At 36.6% G+C, this 25,000-nt stretch overlaps 1 protein-coding gene across 2 annotated transcripts in view; it reads right to left on the bottom strand.

Moving 5' to 3' along the window:
- Nucleotides 1–25,000, bottom strand: part of RNF217 (ring finger protein 217) — an 81,226-nt gene that overhangs the window by 6,522 nt on the left and 49,704 nt on the right. Inside the window, exons 4-6 of one of the 2 annotated variants that reach the window (XM_068938177.1) lie at nt 23,388–23,589; nt 15,204–15,275; nt 10,232–13,198 (exon numbers count right to left, since the gene is read on the bottom strand). In XM_068938177.1, the coding sequence (XP_068794278.1) occupies nt 13,125–13,198; nt 15,204–15,275; nt 23,388–23,589 (348 nt within the window). In that variant the 3' untranslated portion in view covers nt 10,232–13,124. Of the gene's footprint in view, nt 1–10,231; nt 13,199–15,203; nt 15,276–23,387; nt 23,590–25,000 lie in introns of those variants that run through there. The other variant, XM_068938178.1, reaches the window with a different exon arrangement.

The raw sequence follows: 25,000 nt of genomic DNA, 5'->3' as shown, positions 1-25,000 counted from the left end.
CTTACAAGCAAGGAGCCTGCAAATGCAATAGAGTGAAAGTGCAGACAGCTTAAAAGGTACTGCTCAAATAACTACTCAGTCTTTCCTGTAGTTCACTGTATTTTCTGCTTTTCAAAGTTATTTTGATGTGCTGTACTAAAGACATGCATTACTTTTGTTTGATAAAATGTAGTATTAGTTAAAATAAGAAAATGTACACCAACAAAAATATATATTTTTAAGTAGAAAGAGGTAGGAATAGGATGCAGAAAATCCACCTGGATTACATGTGACCCTCGAGAGGGAAACCATTATCCAAATCAGTTCCCCTGTGTGCTACAGGACATCATCAAAAGCTAAAATGTAATGATGAGAGCTGTCAATTAGGGGAAACTACAGTATCCGTATTATATTTTATTCACAAAACCCAGGAGATTCACTGTTGCTCAAAACTGCACAGAACCAAATGCCCCACAGGGGAGCAGGCACCTGAGGCAGGTGGCGGGCAGACATCCCTGTCCCACCAGGCTGGAGCTCCAGAAGGTGAGTCAGGCTAGCCCTGACTAACTCATAGGCTCATATAGATTTTTCAAAAAAAACAAAAAAATCCCACCAGTGCACCAGGTAACAATTTCAATGTACCACATGCACACACACAATCATCCAACTGAGTCACACGGTTTTGCTTTTCAGGCTAAATTATTTTGATAGTTTTCAGGCTTAATTTTTTTTAATTTACGCCACCTTTTCTCCTATCCATTAGGACACTGGGGAGGCTGCCCAGCATTTTTAGCATGAAAGAGAACAAAATAGAAACCATCTTTTTAAAAATAAAGTGGAACTCACGAGACAGAAGGCAGACAAATTGGGCAACAGGCACCTAAAATTACAGCTATCTCACTAAGAGATAAACGTTTCTAGAGAGAGGTAATATAATTTACTAGGGTAGCCAAGCTGGTCAAAGGAGGTGAAGTCTAGGCCAAATCCACAACATGGGATTTGGTGTGTCCATCACTCAGGATAGTGAAAACAAAGCTTAGCATTTAAGTATTACAATAGGGGAAGTGTTAAGGAGGAGGAAGAACATAGCTTGGGAAAGGTTGAGGTGACCATGAGTGGGTCCAAAAGAGGATAAAAATAGGTGGAAATTAGGTTGAGGCAAAAACTATGTGCATTAGTGTAGACACTTCAGAGAGGCACCGAAGCATGCTAACTTCCCAGAAGGGGCATGAAAGCTTTCCCCATAACACAGCCATGTAGCCACTTCCTTATTTACATGCATAATCCTGGGGAGATTCCACTTCAACCTTGTTTTAAGAAGTCCCTTCTGTTTACATCACACTAGGCCGTTTGGTTGCCAACCTCACCCACCACTTCCTTACAGAAGTAAGTATAGACTATTAAATAAGATGACTTATCTACGTGATTGCTGACCCTGCCAAGGAAATCTGTTAGGGTGCTGAGGCAAGAGTTTCTTTTGCAAAAGCCATGTTGACTTTTCCAAAGCATGACAATTGTACTCATGGCTGCCAATTCTAATTTTTTAATTTCATTAGCTAGTGTTCACTTGCTACTGAAGCCAAATTACTAAGAATATATATGAGAAATTCAAATTCCTTCAGAATTTTTGGAATGTCATTTCTTTTTACAGGCATGCGTAAATAGCCTCGTGATTTTGGGAAAACATACTCAAAACTGTATTTCCTACAATCACTACTTCAAGTAACATGGCAGTCATCTGAAGGGAACTATCTAAAAGTTATGGTTGTAGTAACTACAGTCTCTAGGGAACATATCAGTCCTATTTACTTTGAGAAGTAAGATGTTTAAAATGTAAGCCTGCTTTTCTGTCTTTGTCAAACAATTTGAGATTGCAAGTGAAAAGTTAGCCTTTGATAAGAGTTTCAGCTATAGGGGATATTGACTTCTCTGGACTCCCAACCGTCCTTTCGTTACTTCAAATTGCTTGCTAAAATTATTGCAGTTAATGGATCTCTGGTATGATGCCCTCATAATGTTCGCAGATTTTGACTTTGTGGGGGGAAATGGAGGGAGGGCAGAAAGACTTGTCTCCAAACGCTAGCAAGAGGCACCTAGAGCAGATCTCTCTCCGTCAAGGTTTTTGCTGTGTATTTTATTGCAGTAAAACTTTCTTCAGCTTTGTTGCCTACAGAAACAAAATGTACGTGAGTGTGCTATAATGTCTACTTGTGCACGAACACGCAAATACTGTTTCATAGTTGTGCAAAGGGTTTAAAGATCTCCAACACATCAGACAGAACATTCCATCAATATTATCAGTTCTCTAGTGTGAAAACTGAAAACAATTCCTCTTTGTCAGAAAGATTCAATAACTGGCCCATATATTTCATGTTTATAGCTACAGCAAATGCCATTTTCTGTAAAAATTCAGTCATGGAAAGAATAGAGCTTTAGAAAGTGATTCTACAAGAGAATGGGAAAATTGGATTGCAGCATGTTTTTTCTTATATATTGGGTTATTTTAACCTAACACTTTAACCTTTCATGAAAAGGAAAATTGTCTTACATATTAAGATGCTTTTAAAAAAGGAAGGCGGTAGTCCAGAGATGATAATACATGGGAGTATTATGCATAAAATTTCAAATCAAATTGGAGGTAAAAGTCCAGTTTACCATAGTGAATATTTTTAAAAATAGTGAAAGACTGAAGTAAGTGTTACGTAGTATTTGTGAACACAAAGATTTCTGAACTTTTTTTTTTTTTTTTTAAGTCATTCAATGGGATTTCTTTATGATCATGTAATGATCATAATATAAGTTTAACCAAAACTACTTAAGAGTTGGTTGACTGACATCCATGCACACAATTGTTTGGAGAAAAAAGGGAATAATTCAGACAGATTTTCTTCTTCTTCAAAACTTTATTAGGTAGACATTACTAGTTGACATTGTAAAATCCTCTGTGTGCAAGTGAATGAACTCTACAGTGTAAGTCTTCCCATAATTCATTAAACGCACAACCCCCTTTGCCCCCCTCCCCACTGTTTCTGAATACGAATTCTAAGACAGGCGGAGTGCACTCAGATTCTACTGTACATTCTTCCATTTCATCATGGGGAAGCACTTTTTTTAGTTTTTTATTAACAGGGGATTGTGAAAACAGTGTAAGTGAAGGGAATGTGTTTAAAAGAAATGAAGTACATAAGTTCTGCCGTATGAACTTCACTCTCAATACAGATACCACATTCATCTCATAGTCTCTTAAATTAAACTGCCTACCATGAACGTGATTGCATTTAGCGAAGTGAAGTGGTAAAGAGACATACCTATTACTGAATACTAGTGAGGTAACATTTCGAAAATAAACTGTTAAAGAATTCACTTAATTTCAAAAGGTCCTGTCCAGCAGGACAAACATTGACAGAACATCTTCCCTTGTATCCATGCTTTTGTACATGTGCATATACAACCTGTGTCTACTATAGCTTTTCAGAAAATGGGATTTTAGTTATACATTCATCAGGACAAGTTTAAAATCAGGCATCGCTATGGTCAATTCAACAGAAGACTTCAGTGAACTGTCTCTAGATCACCTAAATTAAAAGGCACTCTGAAGAGAGTAGCAAAAAACAATCCTTACAAAACATTGACACAAACTGAAGCAGCTACAAAGGTAGCATACTCAACAGTGATTATTGGTATAAATTTAAAATACCAACTTGAAAATGGATTATTTTTAAAATATTGCCCAAGACTACTGAAACTGTTTGTCAAGTTATTATAGCATGAAGACCATCGTTGAGATACTATACAACAAACAATATAGTTATCAGATAAATGCAAGAGAAAGATGATGGAGCACTTAGCATTTTGTTTGTGTGCCTGCTAGTTATAAGGAGAGAGAAATGCAGTTTGAGGAAATAACTTTTACATAAACACTCTAACCATTAAGAGTGATGGAATAACTCCTGTTCAGTGGGTTACAGACTGACTTAGTTAACACCTAAAACTGGAGATAAAACTGAAATGAAAGTTATTAAGATATGTGAAAGAGTGATAATTCAATTGAAATTTTATTGTAGTATGGCTCTTAGTCAAATTCCCCTTTACCAAAAACTTCAGATTTGTAAGCTGAATCCTGATTAAGCACTGGTGTATGATTCTTCATGAAGAAGTAACACTGCAAGGGACAATCATACTACCAATTAAGAACTCCAGAAAAAAAAAAAAAGTCTCTTCTACGGTTCTGGAAAACTTAAGAATTTCAATAGAAGAAAAGCTTCTGAAAGATACTCTTCTCATTTCCATTTCTCCCTCTTTACCTTTCTTCCCAAATTTTTAATGAAAGAAATCGAATATGGTAAAACCACTTTATGATCATGAATCCATAATTAATAGACTTTTTAGCATGACTTTTTCATCTACCTCCCCCTCAATTCTTAACTCTTAGTAATTTCCTTCTAATAATTGCCATTTTATAACTCCTTGTCGGTCTGTCTTTCTAGATCATTTCCAACAGAAGTTCATGTAAATCAAGATTATTTTAGAAACATAGCTTATTCTTGGCATCTGATTTCAAATATATAGACAAAAGTGGGCACAATGTGAGTACGAAAAACGGATCCTTTACAAAATCTAGATCATAATAGGTAGAATCCCACTGTCTTCTGGCAAAAGGGAGTAATATCAGAAAAATTAAAAAAAGTCCTACAGTCTCCTTTTTGAAGCTATCTGAAGATGGTAAAATGAATTCTATTTTTTCAGATCACACTTCCACCATGCAATGAACCGTGCAGACATGTCAGATCTAATCCTCCAAGCTCACTTGAGAGCTTGGTCCATCAAGACATCCAAGAGGATTTACCAACTTTTTTTTTTTAAAATAGGATGTGTTAGTTCAAGTGAAATACCACTGAAACGTTGTTAAGCTGCTTTAAGTCCCAACCTAGCTACAGTGCGTCTCTGTGCACCACACTCCTCAGCACTTCCATTGCCATGAGTTAGCATGAACAGGGCTTTTTTGAGCCTTGCCGTTTGAGGGTAGACATACTCTATCTGTGGTCTAAAGTAACTTCTGTTAAATCCTCTTCTCCAAAAAGTTGCATTTCTTTTTAGTGGTTAAAAACTCTTAGCTGATCATACTGGAAGACCAAACTCATTCTGACAACACATATAGATGCATTTCTGCAGAAATCTGAAGGGAAATGGGAGGGGATGAAAAGTTAAGTTAAACTCAGAAAACAGATCAAGATGATGACAATTGAAACCGGCATGTCAGATTACCTTTATCATTCCTAAAAAGATAACATGTTCACTAGCATAACATTCCTTAACCTTCTGAGCAAACCAGTATTTGGTTACCTTGGCTTAACCTTGGCTGTGTGTAGGAGTTTGCTTAACAGAAATTCCCATATTACTCTATGGGGTGGAGGGTGAGGGGGGGTGGGGAACAACACAACAGAAAAACCCTTTTCACTTGTTTCAAGCAATAAGGCACTAACATATTTTTAAGTAATTTTCTCAGCATACAAAACACTAAAGACTGGAATTCAAGTGCTGAATACATGGATATTATTTATCTCCGGTTTTCATACCTTACTCCTCATTAGTCACTAAATAAACATATTACAGAAAGTTCTAATCACTAATGCATGCAGTTTTTACATATTCCAAACACATAGTTAGAAATTGCTTTCTTAATGAATCTGAATTCTGTTTTGTCCAGCCTTTATCTGTGTCGGAAGCCTGTAGACTAAAAAGGTGTAATCTATTGTTCCAGTACCCTCACATCCTGGCATTCAAGTTAACCCTATTTTAAAGGAAATTCTTCACACTGAAATATAAAGAAAGAGATGGGGGGATTGCTCACTGAATTGTCATGGAATTAAGATAAGGTTCTGCTTTGACAACGTCCTTAGAAACAGAGATCATGTTTACTTTTTCTCAGCACCTATTATTCTCATCTCTACCATAGGCAAAGAGTTAATTATTCAATATTGGGCTCAGACGGCTAGATATATAACAACAACAACAATGCACTTCATTAAATAAAAAATGGAAAATTAAAAGCTCTGAAGAAAAACAGATATTGGCATTTTGCATTTAAGTAATTTAAGTATAAGAGAAATAATCTTTTGCTGGTATTGCTCAGCAAAGTCTTACTGAAACCACTTACTATGAGATCATATTTTCTAAGATCCAATTCCATCTTCAGCCATTTTCCCCAATTGGTTTCAAATCATGAAGTTTGAAAGGAAAATGACACCATTATGAAATAAAACGTGTAACAAATGGCAATATGGTAAACATTTTATTATGAGATGGTAAACACAGTGAAATGTAAATCTACCACTTTCCTTGCAATTTCTGGACACGAAGGAGCAGAATGCAAATTGGTATGAAGAACTGTTTTAACAGTGCATTTTCTATGCAAAAAGACAGGCCATGACTAAAGAGAGAATCCATCTGCTTACCCAGAACTTGCCTAAGACATGAAAAAGTTTCTTAACTGCATCAGCAATTTTACAAGATAGGTTTAAACCTTCTGAACAACCTGTTTGGATTCTATAAGCAGATTTTCATTGTAAAAATGAGGCAAATGTGGACGTGTATTAGTAACATCATGCTCAGTGATAATAAGTTAAAATTTCAAATAATATCGTTTTCATTTCAGCTTGCCAAGTTTTCAACCAGATTAACACTGCATGGGCCTAGCATGCAAGAGTGTTTGAGTAGGGTATGTGCAAAATCCATTTTTATGCCAAAAACGTCAAATTTTTTATACATATAAATGTTTCCTACTCTGATCCATCCAACACATTTCAGATTTACTTTTCACATTTTCATATAAGCTAAATAAGCTTCAAAAAGGTTTTCTTCAGCACAATATTCATTTTTCAAATAAACTAATTATTATTATACCCTATTATACCTAGTCTCCTTTTTTTTTTTTTTCAATACAAAGATACATTTAGGAATTAACAGTTGGAATTATGCTTGGAAATTTACTTTTTTTTTTTTTTTTTTTACTAGGGAAAAGTAATTAAAGCTTATATTACAGGTCTGCTTTTGAAATCAGGGCATGCACTCTAAGACCACTTCTCATTTTCCTATCTTATGGTATTTCACTGTCAGGCTAAGAGCATCAGTGATTAATTGCCTAATAAGAGCATTCCATTTCTTACTGCAGAGAAAACATATAGATCCTGAGCCCTTAGGCACAAAACGAAGGAAGAAACAGCCAGAAAGTTACAGTCCTGTGTCACAGCAACAAACTGCATTTGTTAAGTTTCTTAGAGAAATAAATAAATAAATACATGTTTGCAGGTGTTGTGTCATACCTTCAGTAGTACATACGTGAAAACACTGCTAGTCTTACAGCTGAATCCAGGCTCAGGTGGTTTCTCATATAATAGTAGTAGACAAGTCACCAAGAATATTAGCAACATAACTTCCTAAATATGTGTATGCTCTTTTCAAGTTTGTTTCTGTTTTAAATTTAAGTATATTAAACCATTCCTAACTCCAATTCTTAAACTGTGCTAATGCGGCTTACACTAAAGAAAGCGGAATTTAAATATCAGTAATTTAACACTGTCTATGGATGTGTTTTTTAAAGTTATTGGTGACTCAAAGTAGTAAAAAGCTGCACTTATTGTATTAAAAGCTAGTACTTCCTCGATGATTTGCTTCAATAAGAATGCCATTTGGAAACTCTTCCCTTCTTCCTGCCCTCTCCTGCATCCACTAAACAGTGCCGGTACTACTCTGTTTGTGACAGAACAGGCTTTGTAACAGTTTGCTCTTCTTCAGAAAGAAACCTGATTTTCAAGTTGCTGCATGACAGTTATCAACAGAGTTCCAAATATTTTTATCAAGATTGTATAGGCCAAATTCTATACTTGCATTAGAATGGGTGCAACTTCTCCGGTTTAATAGGGCTATGACTGATGTCAGGAATGGAACTGACCCACTGCATCTATAAGGCTGCAAAATTAGAAGAAACTAAGAAATACTCTCTCTAATAGTTTCTTCATTTAGGATTCTTTCCATCAACAAATCAACAGAGATCTCGTATAGATTATAAAAGTAACAGTAATCATGTTTCTTATCCACAGCTTGGAGCTACACAACTGTCACGCCAAAGATTATAAATGATGCAAGGTCTGATCAAGAAACAAAACACATTTTTCAGCACTTGTTTAAACAAACTGAAAAAAGCTCAAAGTCTGCATGACGAACTGTTTGAATAAGAAATAGTTTCTCAAATCTAACTGGCAAGAGAAGCCAATTTAATCATTGGTGAATTAGTATCCTCGGACAGAATTACTGTCCTGCCTACACACTATTTGACATCACACAAGCTGTGGCAGTCTTTGGAAGAACAGAAAGCCTACTGGCTAAAAAGAATACCTGATAGAGATCCAAAACACCTTCTAGTGAATTTGGCAATAGTCCCTGCAAATTAATATTTTTAAAAAAAGTAAAACTTCACGATGATCATACTTTCAGAATCAAGTAAATAAATAGATGTAAACTAAAACACCTCCCCCAACAAAAAAATCTATCATACCAGCAAGAGTTATGTAGTCAGCATTAGTTATATCAAAACCATACATAAAAATCCTCCCTCCCTTATACATTTGCACTGCCCCAAAGGAAGATAATAGATCATTGAAAGTGCACTGTATTTTAATGATATTTGAAAGTTATTAGTGTACTGTTTATTATAAGGGTGATGAGAACTGAAAACTAACAGAAGTCGTTGTACGGAACTGAAACGGATGAGCCGACTAGAGCTCACGGCTACTCAGCACTGCACTTCTGCCTCTCGCTTATGGCTCAGCAGCCCTGTAACTTGACCCAATTGTTGAAATTAACTAATTACTCCTAGTGGAGGAAGCGCATCTACTCTTTCTTCTCAACAGTCGTAGAGCAACATGGAGCAGAAGAGGGGGAAAAAAAAAGATTCTGGGAAAATTTGCACATAGTAACATTTATTTGGCCAAACGGACACACTAGACATTCAGAGCACTTATCTAGGTGTCCAGTCTGAAGGCAATGTTGAGTATCATACTACTCAAGTTTAAGGGGCTCTGTTAGGCAGCCACGTACAAAGCTGAAAATTCGTGGTCTAGAATCAGGTGTTAACTTGAAGCCAAAAGGTCCCCTAAAAGGGAAGAGCAACATGAGGCTAAATGAAACCTTCATTTGATATGTAAGTCTCACCTAAGGACCAAAAGCAAGAAAGTTGTTTAGAGCTGTTAGGGCTGGGCATTGCTGATCCCACGAAGGCAGCAGCGAAAGCTGCCTACACAGTCCACAGACCAAGTGGAAGGCCAAGGCTAGCTGCTGCGCGGGCTGGGCTTGTCATGAACTGTCGTTAACAGCTGAACCAGTGACCTTTATGGAGGGCTTTCAAATGCAGGGAGAGACAGTAGAAAGATGGTTCACAGCATAAAGTAGCCTCAGCCTGAAGAGAAAGCAGCCCCTCCAGCCAGGCATGCCCAGCTCAGCAGCGCCAGAGGACCTCAGCCAGAGCCGGAGGGAGCGAGGCACAGTGCCACCGGCAGGACGTGTAACCCTTGCAGCACATAGGCAGAAAAGCATGAGTGCATGAACAAATTAACTGCATCAGGCAAGCTAGAAACACCAGGCTAACGCAGAGTGGACTTAAGGGTTTCTTAGCCTGAATACAGATATTGCTGAGTAAGAACTTCTCACAACGATAAATAATCCTAAATATGAAGTATGGTGAAAGTAATCTGGATGTTCAGCATACAGTAACATGAAATCCACCTTGAGCAACTGCTTAACAGGCTAATTCAACTGCTTCATGAAGTTTTCTGCTTATAAAGAGGTAGAAGGTCAATAGTCTCTTCAGAGTACAATTAAAAAAAAAAATTAAGGTAGTGAAAAGCATCCTTGAATTTCCTTACAAAAAAGTTTATTCCATTTTGCTAAAGTTGATTGCAAAACAAATCACATGACTGTGATGTATACAAAGTTTCCTTTGATATTAGAAGAGCTGTTTAAACCTAACATTTTATGGAAAAAAATTATAGGGCTAAACTATTTTCTATATTTCAATTCGTTACGCTATATAATATTGATGATAAATTGTATTTTTATGTACTATTCAAATGAGGACATTTTATATGGAGGGGAAAAAAGTCTTCCCTATCCCTACTCTGCCTGGCTCTTGAATTCCCCCTTCTTTCTTTTTTTTTTTTTTTTTCCCCTTTCCTTTCCTTTTTTTTTTTTTTTTTTTAAAAACAGAAAAGCAAAGATCATCGTTATCCCCCCCTCCCCCACTTTCCTTCCCCCTTGCCCCCCAGAGCAAGCAAGATATATTAAACTCCCTTTCTTCACAAGGTCAATGATGCCTATATGTAGAATACAAAGTACCATTTTCATTTGATTTAATCTGTTCTGATGAAATCAAAATGGCCCAAATTAAATGATAATGTAGGAGTTGAGGAGCGTATTCATTTCCTTCACCCACAATGACATGCTTTCTGAATATAAAATAAGTGCACATCTATTATCTTCCCTTTTATGCTCTTTATTGTAATATCATAACTTCAGATCTGACTGAACTGCCATCAGAAACTATGAAAATCTCAAACATCAGAGTGAAAACAGCTACAAAGACTGTAAGAATATCTCACATATTTATAAAGAACTGGGAAAACAAAGGAAATTAATTCACTGTGTAGCTAATTACAGAGAATCTCAAGTACTCAAATATTCTTAAATGGAACAGTTTGATACCATACTACAGACTGCATTGCAAAACCAAATGTGTATATATATATATGTATATATATATCTCAGAGGTCTGAAGGTTTTCTAAATAATACAAAAATATCTTTGTCATTTGACATTTAACGAAAGGAATAAAAATCCCTGAGTAAGCCAAAGAGAACTGATATGTATGGCCTCGGAAAACACTTTCAGAAACAAGACTGGTTTTAAGGCAGCTTCCAACCTGCAGATAGAACAAAAATACAAAACTGATGTGTCACTGAAGAAGAAATCTAATTAACAGGTGGATTTGCATTGAAAATAGCCTCTGAACTTTACTTCTAAATGTCACTGCTTCCTAGCTTAATTTGAAAATCCTAGGAAGATACTATTTCTACTGTCATGACAGGGTCAACGTGCCCTTGGACCAACTCGGTCCCAACTCAAGTTGGCCCTTGGTTCCAACTCAAATGGAAAAATTAAGTTCTGTTGGCTACTATAGTGTGCTTGTGCAAACTGTTTCAGCAAGGGGGAAAGAAAAAAGAAAACAAAAACACAAGCTGACTGAACACACACATACTAGCCAACTACAGTAAGCTCATAGTTGTGTTTCCAGGTAAACAAAATCCATCAGTTTCTCCCACTGAGGCTTTGTAGTCAAAGCGGTTATCTCATGACAAAGGAGTATTACGTTGGTGGGACAGCATACTATTTACTTAATAACTACAGCTGGATTCAGATTTCAAGACAAGTTTCAGAGAAAGTGGAGCAAAGCACATCCTTTCAAAAAGACACTCTTTGTGGGTCTAGACTTTTAGCACATGGCCTATCGCTTTTCTTTCCCCTCCTCCCATATACACATATATACATATATATATACATGTGTATATGTGTATATGTGTATATATTCACACACAAGAATTTCACTGAAAAAAGTACCTTCACAGTACAAATCCAATCTTACGATCAGCTTGAATTTTTATAAATAGAAAGCAGATATTTCTCTTCAACAGCTCTCTTAGGTATCAGCGTTCTGCTTACATCAACTTATTCTAAGTTTTACTTTTAAGTTATATTTGCATGATAAATTTGTACTAGACTTATAAAAGAAAAAAATTCTTAGTAGCTGGTTCCTAACCCTGAATTACATTGCTCTTGTGATGCACTGAGAAAAAAGTCCAGTAACAAACAGTGGTACTACTCTGAAGTTAGGGACAGCGAGCAAGAATAGCTCTTCTTTTCAAAGATCTTCAACAACATGTCAGGAAGGAAGAGAAACACTGGAAGCATAGAAGAAGAATAAAATGGTCTCCTAACAATTTCTGCGCCCTCCTGTCATCCAAACTTGATAACAGTTTTCCTCACGAGGCATCAGCGGATGCTCTAAGACTTGGATAGTCTGCTTAAGAAAAGGTGCTATTAATAAAGTTTCATCAACTCAATCTTCACACGTAACTAGTGTGTACTAAGTATATTGTGTGTCAGGTCAGAACAGAAGAGCAGCTTTCCAGCTTCCTTGTGAATACATTTCCTTGTACATTCTGTATCACATTTCAGTGAATATCTTGGGATAGAACAGGCCACAGATATTTCTTATCATCTAAACCCTTCAAATCTTTTCTTTCACTGGGAGAGGTTCAAAATGCTGTACTCTTCTAACAAAGTTACCCCCCACCCAAATCACTACTTATAAGCTGACATAATTTAAATACTAAAATGAAACCAATCAGTGTATTTATAAGTATCATGAAGTTTCAGTAATAATCTTATTTCTCTTTGAGGCACTGTTATTTGGCTGTGGCAATCCACGCAGCAGAAACGAAATCTACACTGTTGCTCACTAGTAGGACAACTCGGTAGATAACCAGCTGTCACGTTCTGGCATGTGACTGGGTTTTGGTATGCTGAACAGAACGCTGTGTGATGAAAGTTATTTACAGAATTAGTTTTAATACCAAAAGTAGAATGTTCAGTGTACAGTAAGAGTCCAAACACTTCTAAGCATTTCCCCCTTAAAGGCCGACACGGAAGTTAAATAGAACACGTGTTAGCAGTTAAATGCTTTCTTCACAGGCCAAATCGGTAGTAGAGTTGTGGCTACGATACAGACTTTGATTGTCTAGTTCAGAAACTTAGATCTAAATCTTCAAAAAAAGAAAATTCTGAAGTGATAAGGAAAAAAAAAATCACATTTAAAAGCAGCAGTCAGGGGGCCCATCTTGTTCAGAGTGCTTCAGAGCAAAGAGGCTTTCTGGTCTGCAGTAGTGTTCTTGGCTGAGGGAAGATGGCAGGAGATTCCCCCATTCTTCTTCCAGGGCGGTGGCTTGGGTGCTGTTACCAGCACTGTATTGCTCTGTTGCACAAACCGTGTACAGCCCTTGCAGGGCCAGCCCAGTTCAGATGAGTAAGGTCCGTCCTTACCAGGGCATACCTGTCCGTGACCTTTTCCTCTGCTTTTTACAAAGGCAATAGATAGGAAACACAAATAAACCTGCCAAAATAAGAAAACAGGAAGAAAGCCTTAATTAAAATGTGGTCCTCTGTGTACTCATTTTATTCTTTCAGCACACATAGACTATTCAGATGCAGCTTTCCATCTGTCATAGAACTTGGATGAGGTATTTGGATAAGCAGAAAAAATAGACTGCAACAGTCTCTTTAGTAACTTGTTCAACTCCACTTTCCTCCGTTTCCTTTAGAACAAATTCCTGCTAAAACCCCCATTTCTAATAGAAATAAATTCCTCAACAATGGTCTGTTTTGTAAGAGATACAAACTTAAAACTCTAAAAAGTATTTTTCCAATTTTGAAATCTCAATCCAAGGCTGATTTAATTAAACCACTTTTCGTAAACATGTAATGTAAATCTAAAAGGCTAACAAATATTTGCTTCTTGTAACTTTGGAATTCTGTGTTCATTTCTTCCTCTTCAGGTGATCCACTCTTTCCAAATCCCCTTAACCTTTAATTCAACCAGTTTCACATGCATTAAAGGCAATATATTGTATCTATACAATTTTTTACAGGCATCCTTATCTATCATTAAGTAATACCAAAGGTTTACCCTTGCCCAGGCATGGAATTTTTTATCTTAAAAAGTCTTTTGAGAGAAAGTAAAGTGTAAAAGGAAAAAAAAAAGTCAGATTTATCTAAGTGAAAAATAGTTTGTCATAAGAGATACTCTTTCAAACCCATATGAAAAAGCTTGTCTTATTTCCCACCTCCCCTCACCACCAACTAACTGAGACGGTGAAGAATCCTTTTTCAGACACCAGCACAGTAACAAACTAACAACAGACTACCGCAGTCGCTGGGGACCTTGCTGTGCTGAATAATCTTTTTATTGGTGTAAGATGGTTTTCAGCTATGCTACTAAGATTACTTTTACAGTTGTGTTGGCAGTAAGTACTACTGTAATTGCCTCAAAATGAAAACTTTACTATAAATAATCAATGTATTTGGAACCGCACATGCTGCTGCTCTTGATTGTCTCTCTTATCTGGCCATACCAAGGGTGGGCACTTTAGTGGTAGAATAGGCATTACTGCAGACGCATTACTGGAAAACCCTCTTCAATTTATTAACATAAGCAAAAGAGCTTTCTTTTTCCTATATGGATTATACCAGACTGCTGAGCAAAATAAGCTTTACCAGCATTGGAGAGTCTTTATTGCCTACAGTCTTGGCATAAAAATGCCACTAAAACAATATATACCTCTTCAGCCAACCCAACCCAGAGTATTACTACAGAAAATTTCTGTATTCTTAGTCTAAATACTCTAATTACTCGCTATATTCCTTATTTTGTCAGGTATACTCTAGAAAAGCTGTATCAGTATATTGGTTATATACTAATTGGCTACGTATAATCTCATTAATGTAATTATCCTAGTATATATTGGCTTTATTATATCAGAATAAAGGTACATCATGCCAACATGCTTCTGGGATGGGCATTCACTGTAAATTTCCAATGGCCTAGAGTAGTTTGGTGAAGGCTTGCAAGGCAGCTAGATCCTTGATTGACATATTACTGCCAATATAAATGAATAGTGGATATGCACTGATACAGGCAAAATTGCATCTTGTATCGCACGTGGCAATGTTCTTAAAGTTGTGATCCACTGGGGTGGTGAAAGGAAGGTTTCAGGCCAGCCAGCCCCTGGCACTAGACATAAATTATGCAGGCCTTTTCACTTTTAACTATACTAGTTAAGGTTTTTGGTTCCAAAAAGCCTTAACAGTGAAATAATTGAAAAAAAGAAACAGTTAAACTAGTAGGCATAAAACATATGTAAGAAAAATGTTATAAAGCTTTAAGATTCTAAAGACATACAGCTATTTAGAAAAAAATGCATGTGCTTTACACTGAAAAGAATTCTGCAATTTGTGTTTTTTCTGTGTCCATCTCAAAGAGGGAAATACTGAGATGTTAAAGTCATGCAAGGAAGTCTGGCAAAACAAGAATCAGACTCATTCCTGTATGTAATTCTTACCTATTACAACAGCTATGGCTCCCAGTGCCAGTCCAAGAACCAGTATTAGGGGTGTAATGAGTAGTTTTCCAGCTGAAACACAAAATTCATTAAATAACTCAAAGCAGGCATTTTATTTCACCTTCTCCAACCATTGATAAATATTTGGATAATCTGACCTCTCAAAAACTGGTTAGCTTTTTGAATACTTTACCAAGCTTTTTATTTGTAAAGTCAGCCTGTAAATCTAGCTGGGAATCACCACCAAAAAGCCAGCTCCTTGTACATATCGCTCTTTATCCACCACAATTCTCTGAGCATGGCTCATTTTGTACATTAACAATTAACTTCCATTAACTTCAGTTTCCATTCTGAAATCCTTTGGGCACTGACAGGAACATGAAAGATATAAGGCTATAATCTTTTGGCTTTAGAGAGATTCTGCCGAATCCTATTGTACCACAACAACCCTGGAAAGATGTCAAGCAAGCCAGTATCTTGGGGAGTTTAGGTTAGTTCAACGCAATGACGCTAGCTGGTAGCTAAATATGCTTCTGCTCTCTTTAAAAGGCTACGGTAAAGTCCTCCTGTACTGCTGTGATTTAGGACTAAATCAAACCACTGCCAACCCTATTTTGGATCAATATTTAACAGACTGTGTTGCTGCTCCTACATGAATAAGGTGAGAGGGTTGTACTGCCTATCAGCTAGAGCATAAGACGGAGAACAAATAAAACCTGCTCTCATTCTTTACTTTTTTCTGAATTTATCATCTGTAGAACTGCATGGAAGGAAGACAAGGCTCCTTTCGAAAGGCTAAAGTTGAAACTGAACTTTGAATGCAAGTTCTCTCTCTTGCGTCAAATACATTCCAACTAAACAGGGCAGAATCTCTCTCACTGAGTGGCTCAAAGATGTTACTTTTCTCAGCTCTTTGAAAATGCAGCGTGTTAAGTATTTTTACTCACACGCCAGCAGTTTGAACAGAGATCTGAAATTCAACAATTCCCTAGGTTAAAGCATATCACGGAAAGGTTATCTCCAGAAAGGGAGGAAGAGCAAGTTCATTACCTCTCTCTTCCCTGTGCTTCCCTCTCTCAAGTCACTGTATCAGATTTCAGTAAATGGATTACTTCATTCAACGATGATGTAAACCTCTCCATAACCTGAAACACTAATCTGGGCAGTCTGAAGGAAAAATGAGATATTTTGGAAATATTCACAGCAGTCAAATGAATTGGTCCTTTTCACATTTCTGTTTTGATAGCTTTTAAATTTCATAGGAGTGTTGGGGGTGGGAAATATTAATTCCTAGAAGAGAAAAATTGGCAGATACTATTAGTATTACTCTATTTGCTAGGCATCCTAATGGTAGATCTTTTTGGGGCTCCACTGAGTTGCATTTTACACACACGCAAGTTGTCGCTGCCTCAAATAAGTTATTCAAGTGCAGACAGGAGAATGAATGCAGAGTGATGGAAAATTCAAGTAAATATCAAAAAATTAGTGATCTAAAACATTTAACAATGCCTTTAACAATTTTCAAGTAAAAGTTACAAAATACTGTTCTAAAGCATAAGCTCTATATCTGTTATTAATAACTATATACCTTATTAATAAACTTCTAACATTCAAATTATGTGGTTAAGATGTTTGCTACCAAAATTATTAAAAACTTGAACTACTGGACTGATAACTAAAATATACAGAACCCAGAGTCCATAGAAGAGCTAAGCTAGCTTTTGAGCGGATACAAAGAATTTTCCTAAGCTAATTCTGTTTCATAGTTTGTTTACTTATGTCTGACAAATTAACTCTGAGCTGAAATAAAGTATTAATATCTGCCTTCTTCCTCCTGTCTGTGAATACGAAAGGAGGAGTATTACGTAGTCTTTTACTTCTACCATCTGAAAGGATAAAATGACCTTTCGTCATCATGGGACAATCAGTTCATTAACTATATCTACCTTTGTTTATCAATGCATTCTTTCTAAATGTTAAGCTTTAAAAACAAAACACTGTTTATCCTTGTATACAACGTCCTATAAATGTCCTTGTAAATGACATTTAAGTCCTTGATCTTTCTTTACTTTTATCACATAAAATTAAGGAACAAGTTACCATGAGGTGAGTAAGACCTACTCAAGCTACTATCAGGTAAGAGCACAAACAACAGCAACCATTGCAAAGCAACAGATATCTAACTTTTACTCCAATCATTTGTATCTGCATTGTATGAAAAAAATTATAAAATGCTCTGTTTTATATGTCTGATCTGAACGTTAGTTTCTATCCAAATGAAATTTTACACAAATAATTTGTCGCAGCGTGAAGGATTATGAGGCTCTTAATCACATTTAGAGGCATACTCAGAAATGCTGGTGAGACTAAGGGTGTTTATTATAGCCACCACATTTCACAAGGATCCATTGTCCTATTTCTACTAGTTCAGAGCCTGCTTGCAGAGAAGCTGTGCTAGTAAGAAATTCAGCAGCAACCGCAAAACTTGCTCCAGAGCTAAAAAAAACCCTTGGGTCATTAGTCCATGCAGTGAACTCAGCACTATGTTACAACAGCCACTTTGGTTATGTTCAGACTTAGTTTTTAAGGATAACTACTGACACTGTAGTAAATCAATCAAGCCCCAAAAGGGAACATTTTTAGAATACTACTCGAATCAGTGGTAGATGGTTTTCTTTTTGTATACAGAGTCATTCAACATGAAGATTTAGACCTCTGTAGTAATATCATATTTACATTTTGAGGACTTTCAGATATCAGAGGAGCTTCACTACTGTTGTTATGGAGAAAGATATTTTTCTGCAAAAGGAGGAATCATTTTGGGAAACATGAGGGAATATTTTCCCCTCGCATAACTTTGTATATATTTCCTTAAAAGCAAACAAACAAACCCACGTCCTTTGAGAATTCTTTTCCATGTAAAAACCTAACATACCAGTTTTGGAGAACAAATTTAATCCCTAGCATAGGAAAAATGGAAAGTTTAGTTTTCCAAGTCTAAATATCAGTATATGCTTAAACAGAGCCACTGTAAGTATATATTTACAAATCAAAATAGTCATCTCTAGCTAGATTTAAGTTCTAATACAAGTTTCCATCTATATTTTAAAAGTCCAATTAAATGCTTAAGAGGCATTCTTACAAATCAGACCGAATTAAACAATAAAGTTGCAAATAAAGCTTGGATCCTAGGAATGCAGGCTTCCTTCTACAGTGCTCCGAACTGTGTAATCATGCACCCTGTCTTGGGACAGCAATACGTATCAGGCAGATTTGAAAACATGCTGTTTTCAGATATTTTCAGATATACATATATATAAAGGATATATATATATATATATATATTTTTTTTTTTCAGATATAGACCATGCAAAAAAACTTCAGTTGATTTAATGGCACCCATTACATGTTCTGTCCTGTTATGTATCCACGTAATTAGTACTGAGTAAATGATTTTGAATATAATTCACCCAGCTGAATTCAGATGACACTTAAATGGCATCTGAAATATATTGAAAAAATATGTTTTGCCCTCAACAACTTAGCTAAGTGGAGTCTAACTAGTACATGGATGAAACCTCCAAGTCCACTAGGAATGAAGGATAAAAGCTATTTCATCTTACTCTACACAATGATCACAGGGCAAAGCTCCTTTAAAAAACATGTGGGCTAAGGTAGGGAGAGCAATGTCATCCAGTAAGCAGATATCAATTTTTCTATCAGCTTATTTTCCTCCTTCCCCTCTGACTTCTATTACTTTTACAAAGCCACTGGTTTATGAAGAGTAGTGTGTTTAAATTCAATGCTATTAATTTATGCTGTCATAAATGATTTTCCCCTCTTTGTATCACAGAATAGTCTGTGATTGTAGGCACAGACCTTTACTTCTAAACAGAAAATATGATAGCATGCCAGAGTGTGCCATAAAGCATTCTTTCCTTTTTACACACCCCACCCACCCAGATTTAGTAAAAAGAAGCCAAAGAACTTTCACTGTACAGACTATAAGATCACTACATTTACTTAAACAAGTACATTTCTTCTCCATAGCAAGAGAATAAAAAAACAAAAGGTATCTAGCAACACCTCACTGGCCTCCCACTTGCAGCCAAAAGTAGAGTTCTATAATAGCAGTACATTTTACTATAATAAATTCCACTTTTTTTTTTTTTTTTTTTTAGGGGGGGAGGAGGAAGGCTAGATGTTACTATAAACTTAGAGATTATGCTTCATAGTGACCTTTTCCTCAACATTCTGCTACAACCTCCTCTTTCTAACATACTCTGCTGACTCTGAATGGAACCAAAAATCAGTCTTGTACAATTCTCTGATAATAATGTTATATTGATGCCTAGCGAAGCCTGAACGTATTTATGTTTACTGTTTTAGCTACCAACACATTTCTGATCCTAGGCTTGATCCCTAATGGGAATAAGAGATTTTTGGATTTTCAACTTAATTTTAAGTAATTAAGACTAGAAAGCTTCAGTTAAGAACAAAAACAAAATCAAAGATGATGATAAAGATTTTGAGGGACAGTCTATAAAAGAAAGGTATCAGACAATAAGCGAACTATTATTTACTATATTTGAAGATACAAGAAGTAAGCAATAAAATTATCAGGAGGAAATTTAAAAAACCAAGAGAGGAGGAGGTACTTTCTCTGCACAATGCATAATAAAATCCTACAGCAAAATATCCACAGATATTGTGGAGGCCAAAACTCTAATTTATTTAAGAACGGTATAAATTGGTGAAGGATACATCTGCTGATATTTATCAAGCAACGGTGCAGACACAATCCTTAACTAAGGAAGTCTCTAAACTAATGATTCCTGGAAACAACCAGTGAGCGGGGTCTTGTTTCTAGTTGGCCACTGCTGAAGACATACACTGCTACGCAGAACTTAGCACTTACCCAGTTAACGAGAACATATCAATTTTGCTGAAGATGGCGAAAGTCTTACAAGGACAGCTCATCCTGCAAAGCTTCCACCACTCAAGATGGCAGAATCCACAAGCTGAACTGACATTACATCACAGCTGGGGATTGCAGCGTCTTGAAAGGAGAATGTCAGAAGACCACCTTACAACTATATAATGCCTTCTTAAAAAAAAGTGTGTGTGTAAATCAGGGCCCATGCTGACCCACATAAGCTAATCATAGCCAAAATCTAATCCAACAGAGTAAAAGCAGTTGGCCGAATTCTTGATTCCTAAACAGATGCCAGTTGTTACACCATTATTTTTCAGTTTTCAGATGTGAGTGTTGATAGGGCTCTGGAGTATTTTGCTAGTTATTTATATATCGGAATCAATATTAAAAAATAAAATTAGAATAATCCAACTTCCCTCTCAAGAGGCCTGAGGGACTTATACCTTCTATATACTTCTATGCATGTTTTTATGAATTATTAAGATACACATCTTTATGACTTCTCAAGAATTTTCTCTCTGATACATATACCGGTGCATTTGTCTTTACTACCTCCAAGTCATTATTCGCATATAAACTAATTTTCTTATTGTTACTAAAAGCTGGTTTTTTTAAAGAAGGAAAATATTATGTATTACTATTTCTTAGAAAAATAACTAAAAACAAGGAAAATAAAACTTATTTATTATTAAAATTATGCATGCGCGGTACTTGTATTTCAGACTTTGTTTCTGGCATTAATCAGTAAACTGCATGTTCAGATACAACTAGTGTAAACCAATGTAAAAATTAAAACAGCAATAATGTAACTTTTATCACAACTTAGATCTGCCAAAAGATAATATTTATATGTGTGTCCCCATTGCACATGGGAGGTTTAATCTTGAAGTAACATTACCAGTGATTCTGCACGTGAGCAGCACAGTACTTCTAATGTTTCAGTACTATCCCTTCCTATCACAGATAGTAATTCCATCAAATGTACCAAGATCCATTTTAAAATGATTTGTAATGTTTGCCATTGTTGCTTTTACTGAAAGCTCTTCTGAAACTTTGCCAAGTGCTTAGAAATAGCCTTTGAATCTTAAGCTTAAATCTATTCATGAACAGTTTACATCCATTTGTTCTGGTGCCAGTATTGTCTTTAATCTTTAATAGATCTTCTTGTGTGTTAGAATTTATCTCTATAAAATATATCACAGAGTAAGCACATCCAATTGTTTCGAATTTTTATCCTCCTTCCCATTTATTTCTGCATCTTTAATTCACCTCTCTTTTCAAGTGTGTTCCAAAGCCTTGCGAAATCCTGAGGTCAAACTAATGGGCTTGTACTACTTATTATCATTTGTTAAATATGCATTCCATGTTTGCTAGTCGCTCACAACTTTGTAGATCAGCTAACAATTCTTATTACCAAGCCTATGAGTTTGTGTGCCAACTCTTGTATTATTTCAAATGAAAATCACCTGGTTTTCTTACTGGAACACCTTTGGCTCAGGAGTATTGTTTTCATCTCAGGTCCACTGACGTCTATTTCCACACATTCATGCTCTTACCTTTATCTCTATATTCAAATTCATCCAACTGAAACACTCAAAGCACTTCCGTATTCTAGGTAAATTCCAATTTATCTTTAATTTCCATGTCTTAATTCAGAGCACAAAATGTCTCCTTTTCCTTAATCGGTCCCCAGTTTTCTGTACTTAATACAACCTTTTTGTATGTTTGATATTTTCCTATAATAACTGACAACAATTCTTACCTTACATTATGTAAGTATCAATTTAATACGTTGTAGTGAGCTACATCATGTAAAACTATTTTTGTTGTGCTTCTATAAGGTTGCGATACGTATACACCTTGGTCAAAAGCAAATTGGGAGTCCTTTTTTAAAAAAAAAAAGTCAATCTTTTGGCATTATATTCTTGTAAGGGAAAGTAATTTATGTGATTTCATCTGAACAGATTGATCAAATCAGCAACATGCGTGTTGTCAGCTTTGTATCTTCTTGTGAGTGAAATGATGCAAGTTTAGTTCCTACTAGAAGAGCTACTAAAGAACAAGGATACCCAATTAATAGGCAGTCATCAACTCAGAGCAAGGACCAAAAACCCCCCAGAAGAGAACTGTTAACTAGCTCCAGTATTTCAGATACTTCCTTCTCTCTATTTTCCTACTAGGTAGCTCAGATATCCCCAGCTCAGCACGTAAATCCCACTCTTGGGGGACAAACATTTCCCTAGGTGTTATATGGGGACATTCTGGTTCAGGCACTTCACATGGCTGCAGGCTGTGCTCAGACTTACAGAATCACAGAATGGTTGAGGTTGGAAGGGACCTCTGGAGATCATCTAGTCCAACCTCCCTCCTCAAGCAGGGACCTCTAGAGCATATTGCCCAGGATCACATCCAGACGGGTTTTGACTATCTCCAGGGAAGGAGACTCCACTACCTCTCTGGGCAACCTGTTCCAATGCTCAGTCACCCTCACAGTGAAGAAGTTTTTCCTCAGGTTTAGCCAAACTTTACTGTGCCATGACCTCCAGTTCGACAACAATCAACTCCTCCTGTGAATCCAGGTTTCAGTCGCTTTAAAATGTGTCATAGGTTTCACCGTGTGCCTGAGTAAATGCTTCTTGATTCATATGTTAGTGGAGAGACATAAAGATCAAATAGCGGTTGTTGTACAGCATGCCTACACAGAGTATGCAAAAAGACATAAAGACAAAAAATGCAAAGAGGAATATCCCAAGTCATAAGTCTGAGCACTGCAAAAAGCATTTTCACTAAAAGATCTTCTGTGAAACTGCTGCGCTTGCGTTTCACATGATGCACGATAAAAGGTCCTTTTAAATACCTGAGGTCTCTATGAAAATTAAAGTGAATAAATTATAAATTCGTGAATTGAATTTTCTCTGCAACAAAAGCTAAAATTCTGCTTTAAGACTGCCTTATGCTAAGATTAGATTTTTTCCAAGTTTGCTTACTATCATTACATGTTATTCAGAAAAGGTTGGGAAGCATTACCAGAACAAAGGACACAATGCTTATTCATATAGAGTCCCTTGAAAAATAAGAGTTCAAATGCTACATCTTTTAATATTTTTAGTAAACCACCTTTTACATAACTAAACAGTAGGCTGTGCATCCTATACTTTAAAGTCACGGTTTTTAGTATACTGATTCCCCCCCCCAATCCAACAATCACCTCATGTGCAGCTCTCTACAAGGTACGTTTATCCACTCACCACAGACAGAGCCTCGCACTAATCTCCTTAAATGTGGTCTCTCGGGGAGGTAGCGGTATTTGCATCCAAAGATACTGAGGTTTGACGTGTGATCTCCGAAGAAACGGAGCTGGCGGTATCTCTCCCCACAACGGTAACAGAAATTGGTGTTACACTGTGAACAGGTCATGTGGTCACACCCTTCTGTTCTCTGGATGTGGATCTTTATGAGCAGAAGAAAAAAGAAAAGATTATTTTTTTCCCCCTAAGCACAGGAAAGTAGGTGCTACCCTTGTAACTGTGTACACCATGCGTCAAACAGGGTGACACAGCGAGCAACCCTCTGCCTAACTCTCACTGTTTGCAACGACTGATGCCGCCCGCAATTGTCCTAAGACAATAATATTCTACAGTGTGTTTACAGAACAACAAACATGAAAGTTATATTGTTTCCAGATTTCCACTTAAGCAATGTTTTCCTACTTCTTTCTCGTTTGCTACAACCATCTCTTTGTCTCAAGATGAGACTCCAAGGCTAAATGCCTTGAAAGATGAAAAGCTGTCTTATTACTCAGGCAGTCACATTAGCACCAACTGTTATTAAGAGTAGTACAGTAAATATAGCTCATGAACTCTATCTGACCCACCAGCGATGGGTTCCCTCTTACACCACCTGTGGCTCCACTCCCCTTCCCTTTACAGATCAATTTGGCATTTTGTAATAAACACTAAAATGACTGCGCTGCTTGCATGAACGAGAAGAGGGAAAATTAAAGGAAAATTATTTTTTAAAAAAAGAAAGACTCCACAAACTGTATTAAAAATATTACACTGAGCTTTCGTATTTGTAGTATACCATTAAGGAGAGCTGTCTAGGTTCTGCTTTCATGCAGGCAATCAGGAGAAAGATGAAGTAACTCATTTACCATTCCTATACCTCCATGTACTCTTCTGCAAAATTAATACATTTACCTAACTTTGTACAGATTTTCTAACGCTTCACTTCTAGTTAATAGTTCAGCGAATCTTAGAAGAAAAGTAGTCCTGGGGCCGACTATTTCACTAAATCAAATTATGTATGCAACTATGATTACACAGCTACTTTAAATCTTGCCAACCAGGAACACAGCTTACAGCGGTAAGAAGTTTTCCTTTTTCACAAAACTGATAAAACAACAATACCGCCTATCCCCCAAAACAACTCCACACCACACTGGATGATGGAATGGTAGGTAAAGCATCCAGAATAATTGACATTGGAAGTCACGTTTAGCGGTCATTTATTTCAACCTCCCTGCTTAAGGTAGGGCTAACTTCAAATTCAGACCCAGTTGCTCAGGACTTGTCCCGTTACATTCTGAAAAAAGAATGGATATTTCACAGCCTCCTCAAAAAACGTGCCCCACGCTTAGCTATTCTTCTTGGGACTAGTCTTTCCCTCATGTCCACTTGGAATTTTACTCTTTAAAACTTGAGATAAATGCTTCCTTAGCCTCTTATTCATATCAATAAGTATTTATTTTGTGGGGAGTCAAAGGCGAAGACAAGACATCACCGCTTAAGATGGCCTTGCCAGCATCAGCGCGCTTACCAGAGACGCTGAAAGCTCAGGTAAAATTGAGTTAGCCTCTTTC

The sequence above is a fragment of the Struthio camelus genome, chromosome 3, assembly GCF_040807025.1.
Source record: "Struthio camelus isolate bStrCam1 chromosome 3, bStrCam1.hap1, whole genome shotgun sequence".
NCBI lineage: Eukaryota > Metazoa > Chordata > Aves > Struthioniformes > Struthionidae > Struthio > Struthio camelus.
The sequence above is the reverse complement of the archived record's forward strand: the minus strand, read 5'-3'. Positions and strand labels throughout refer to the sequence as shown.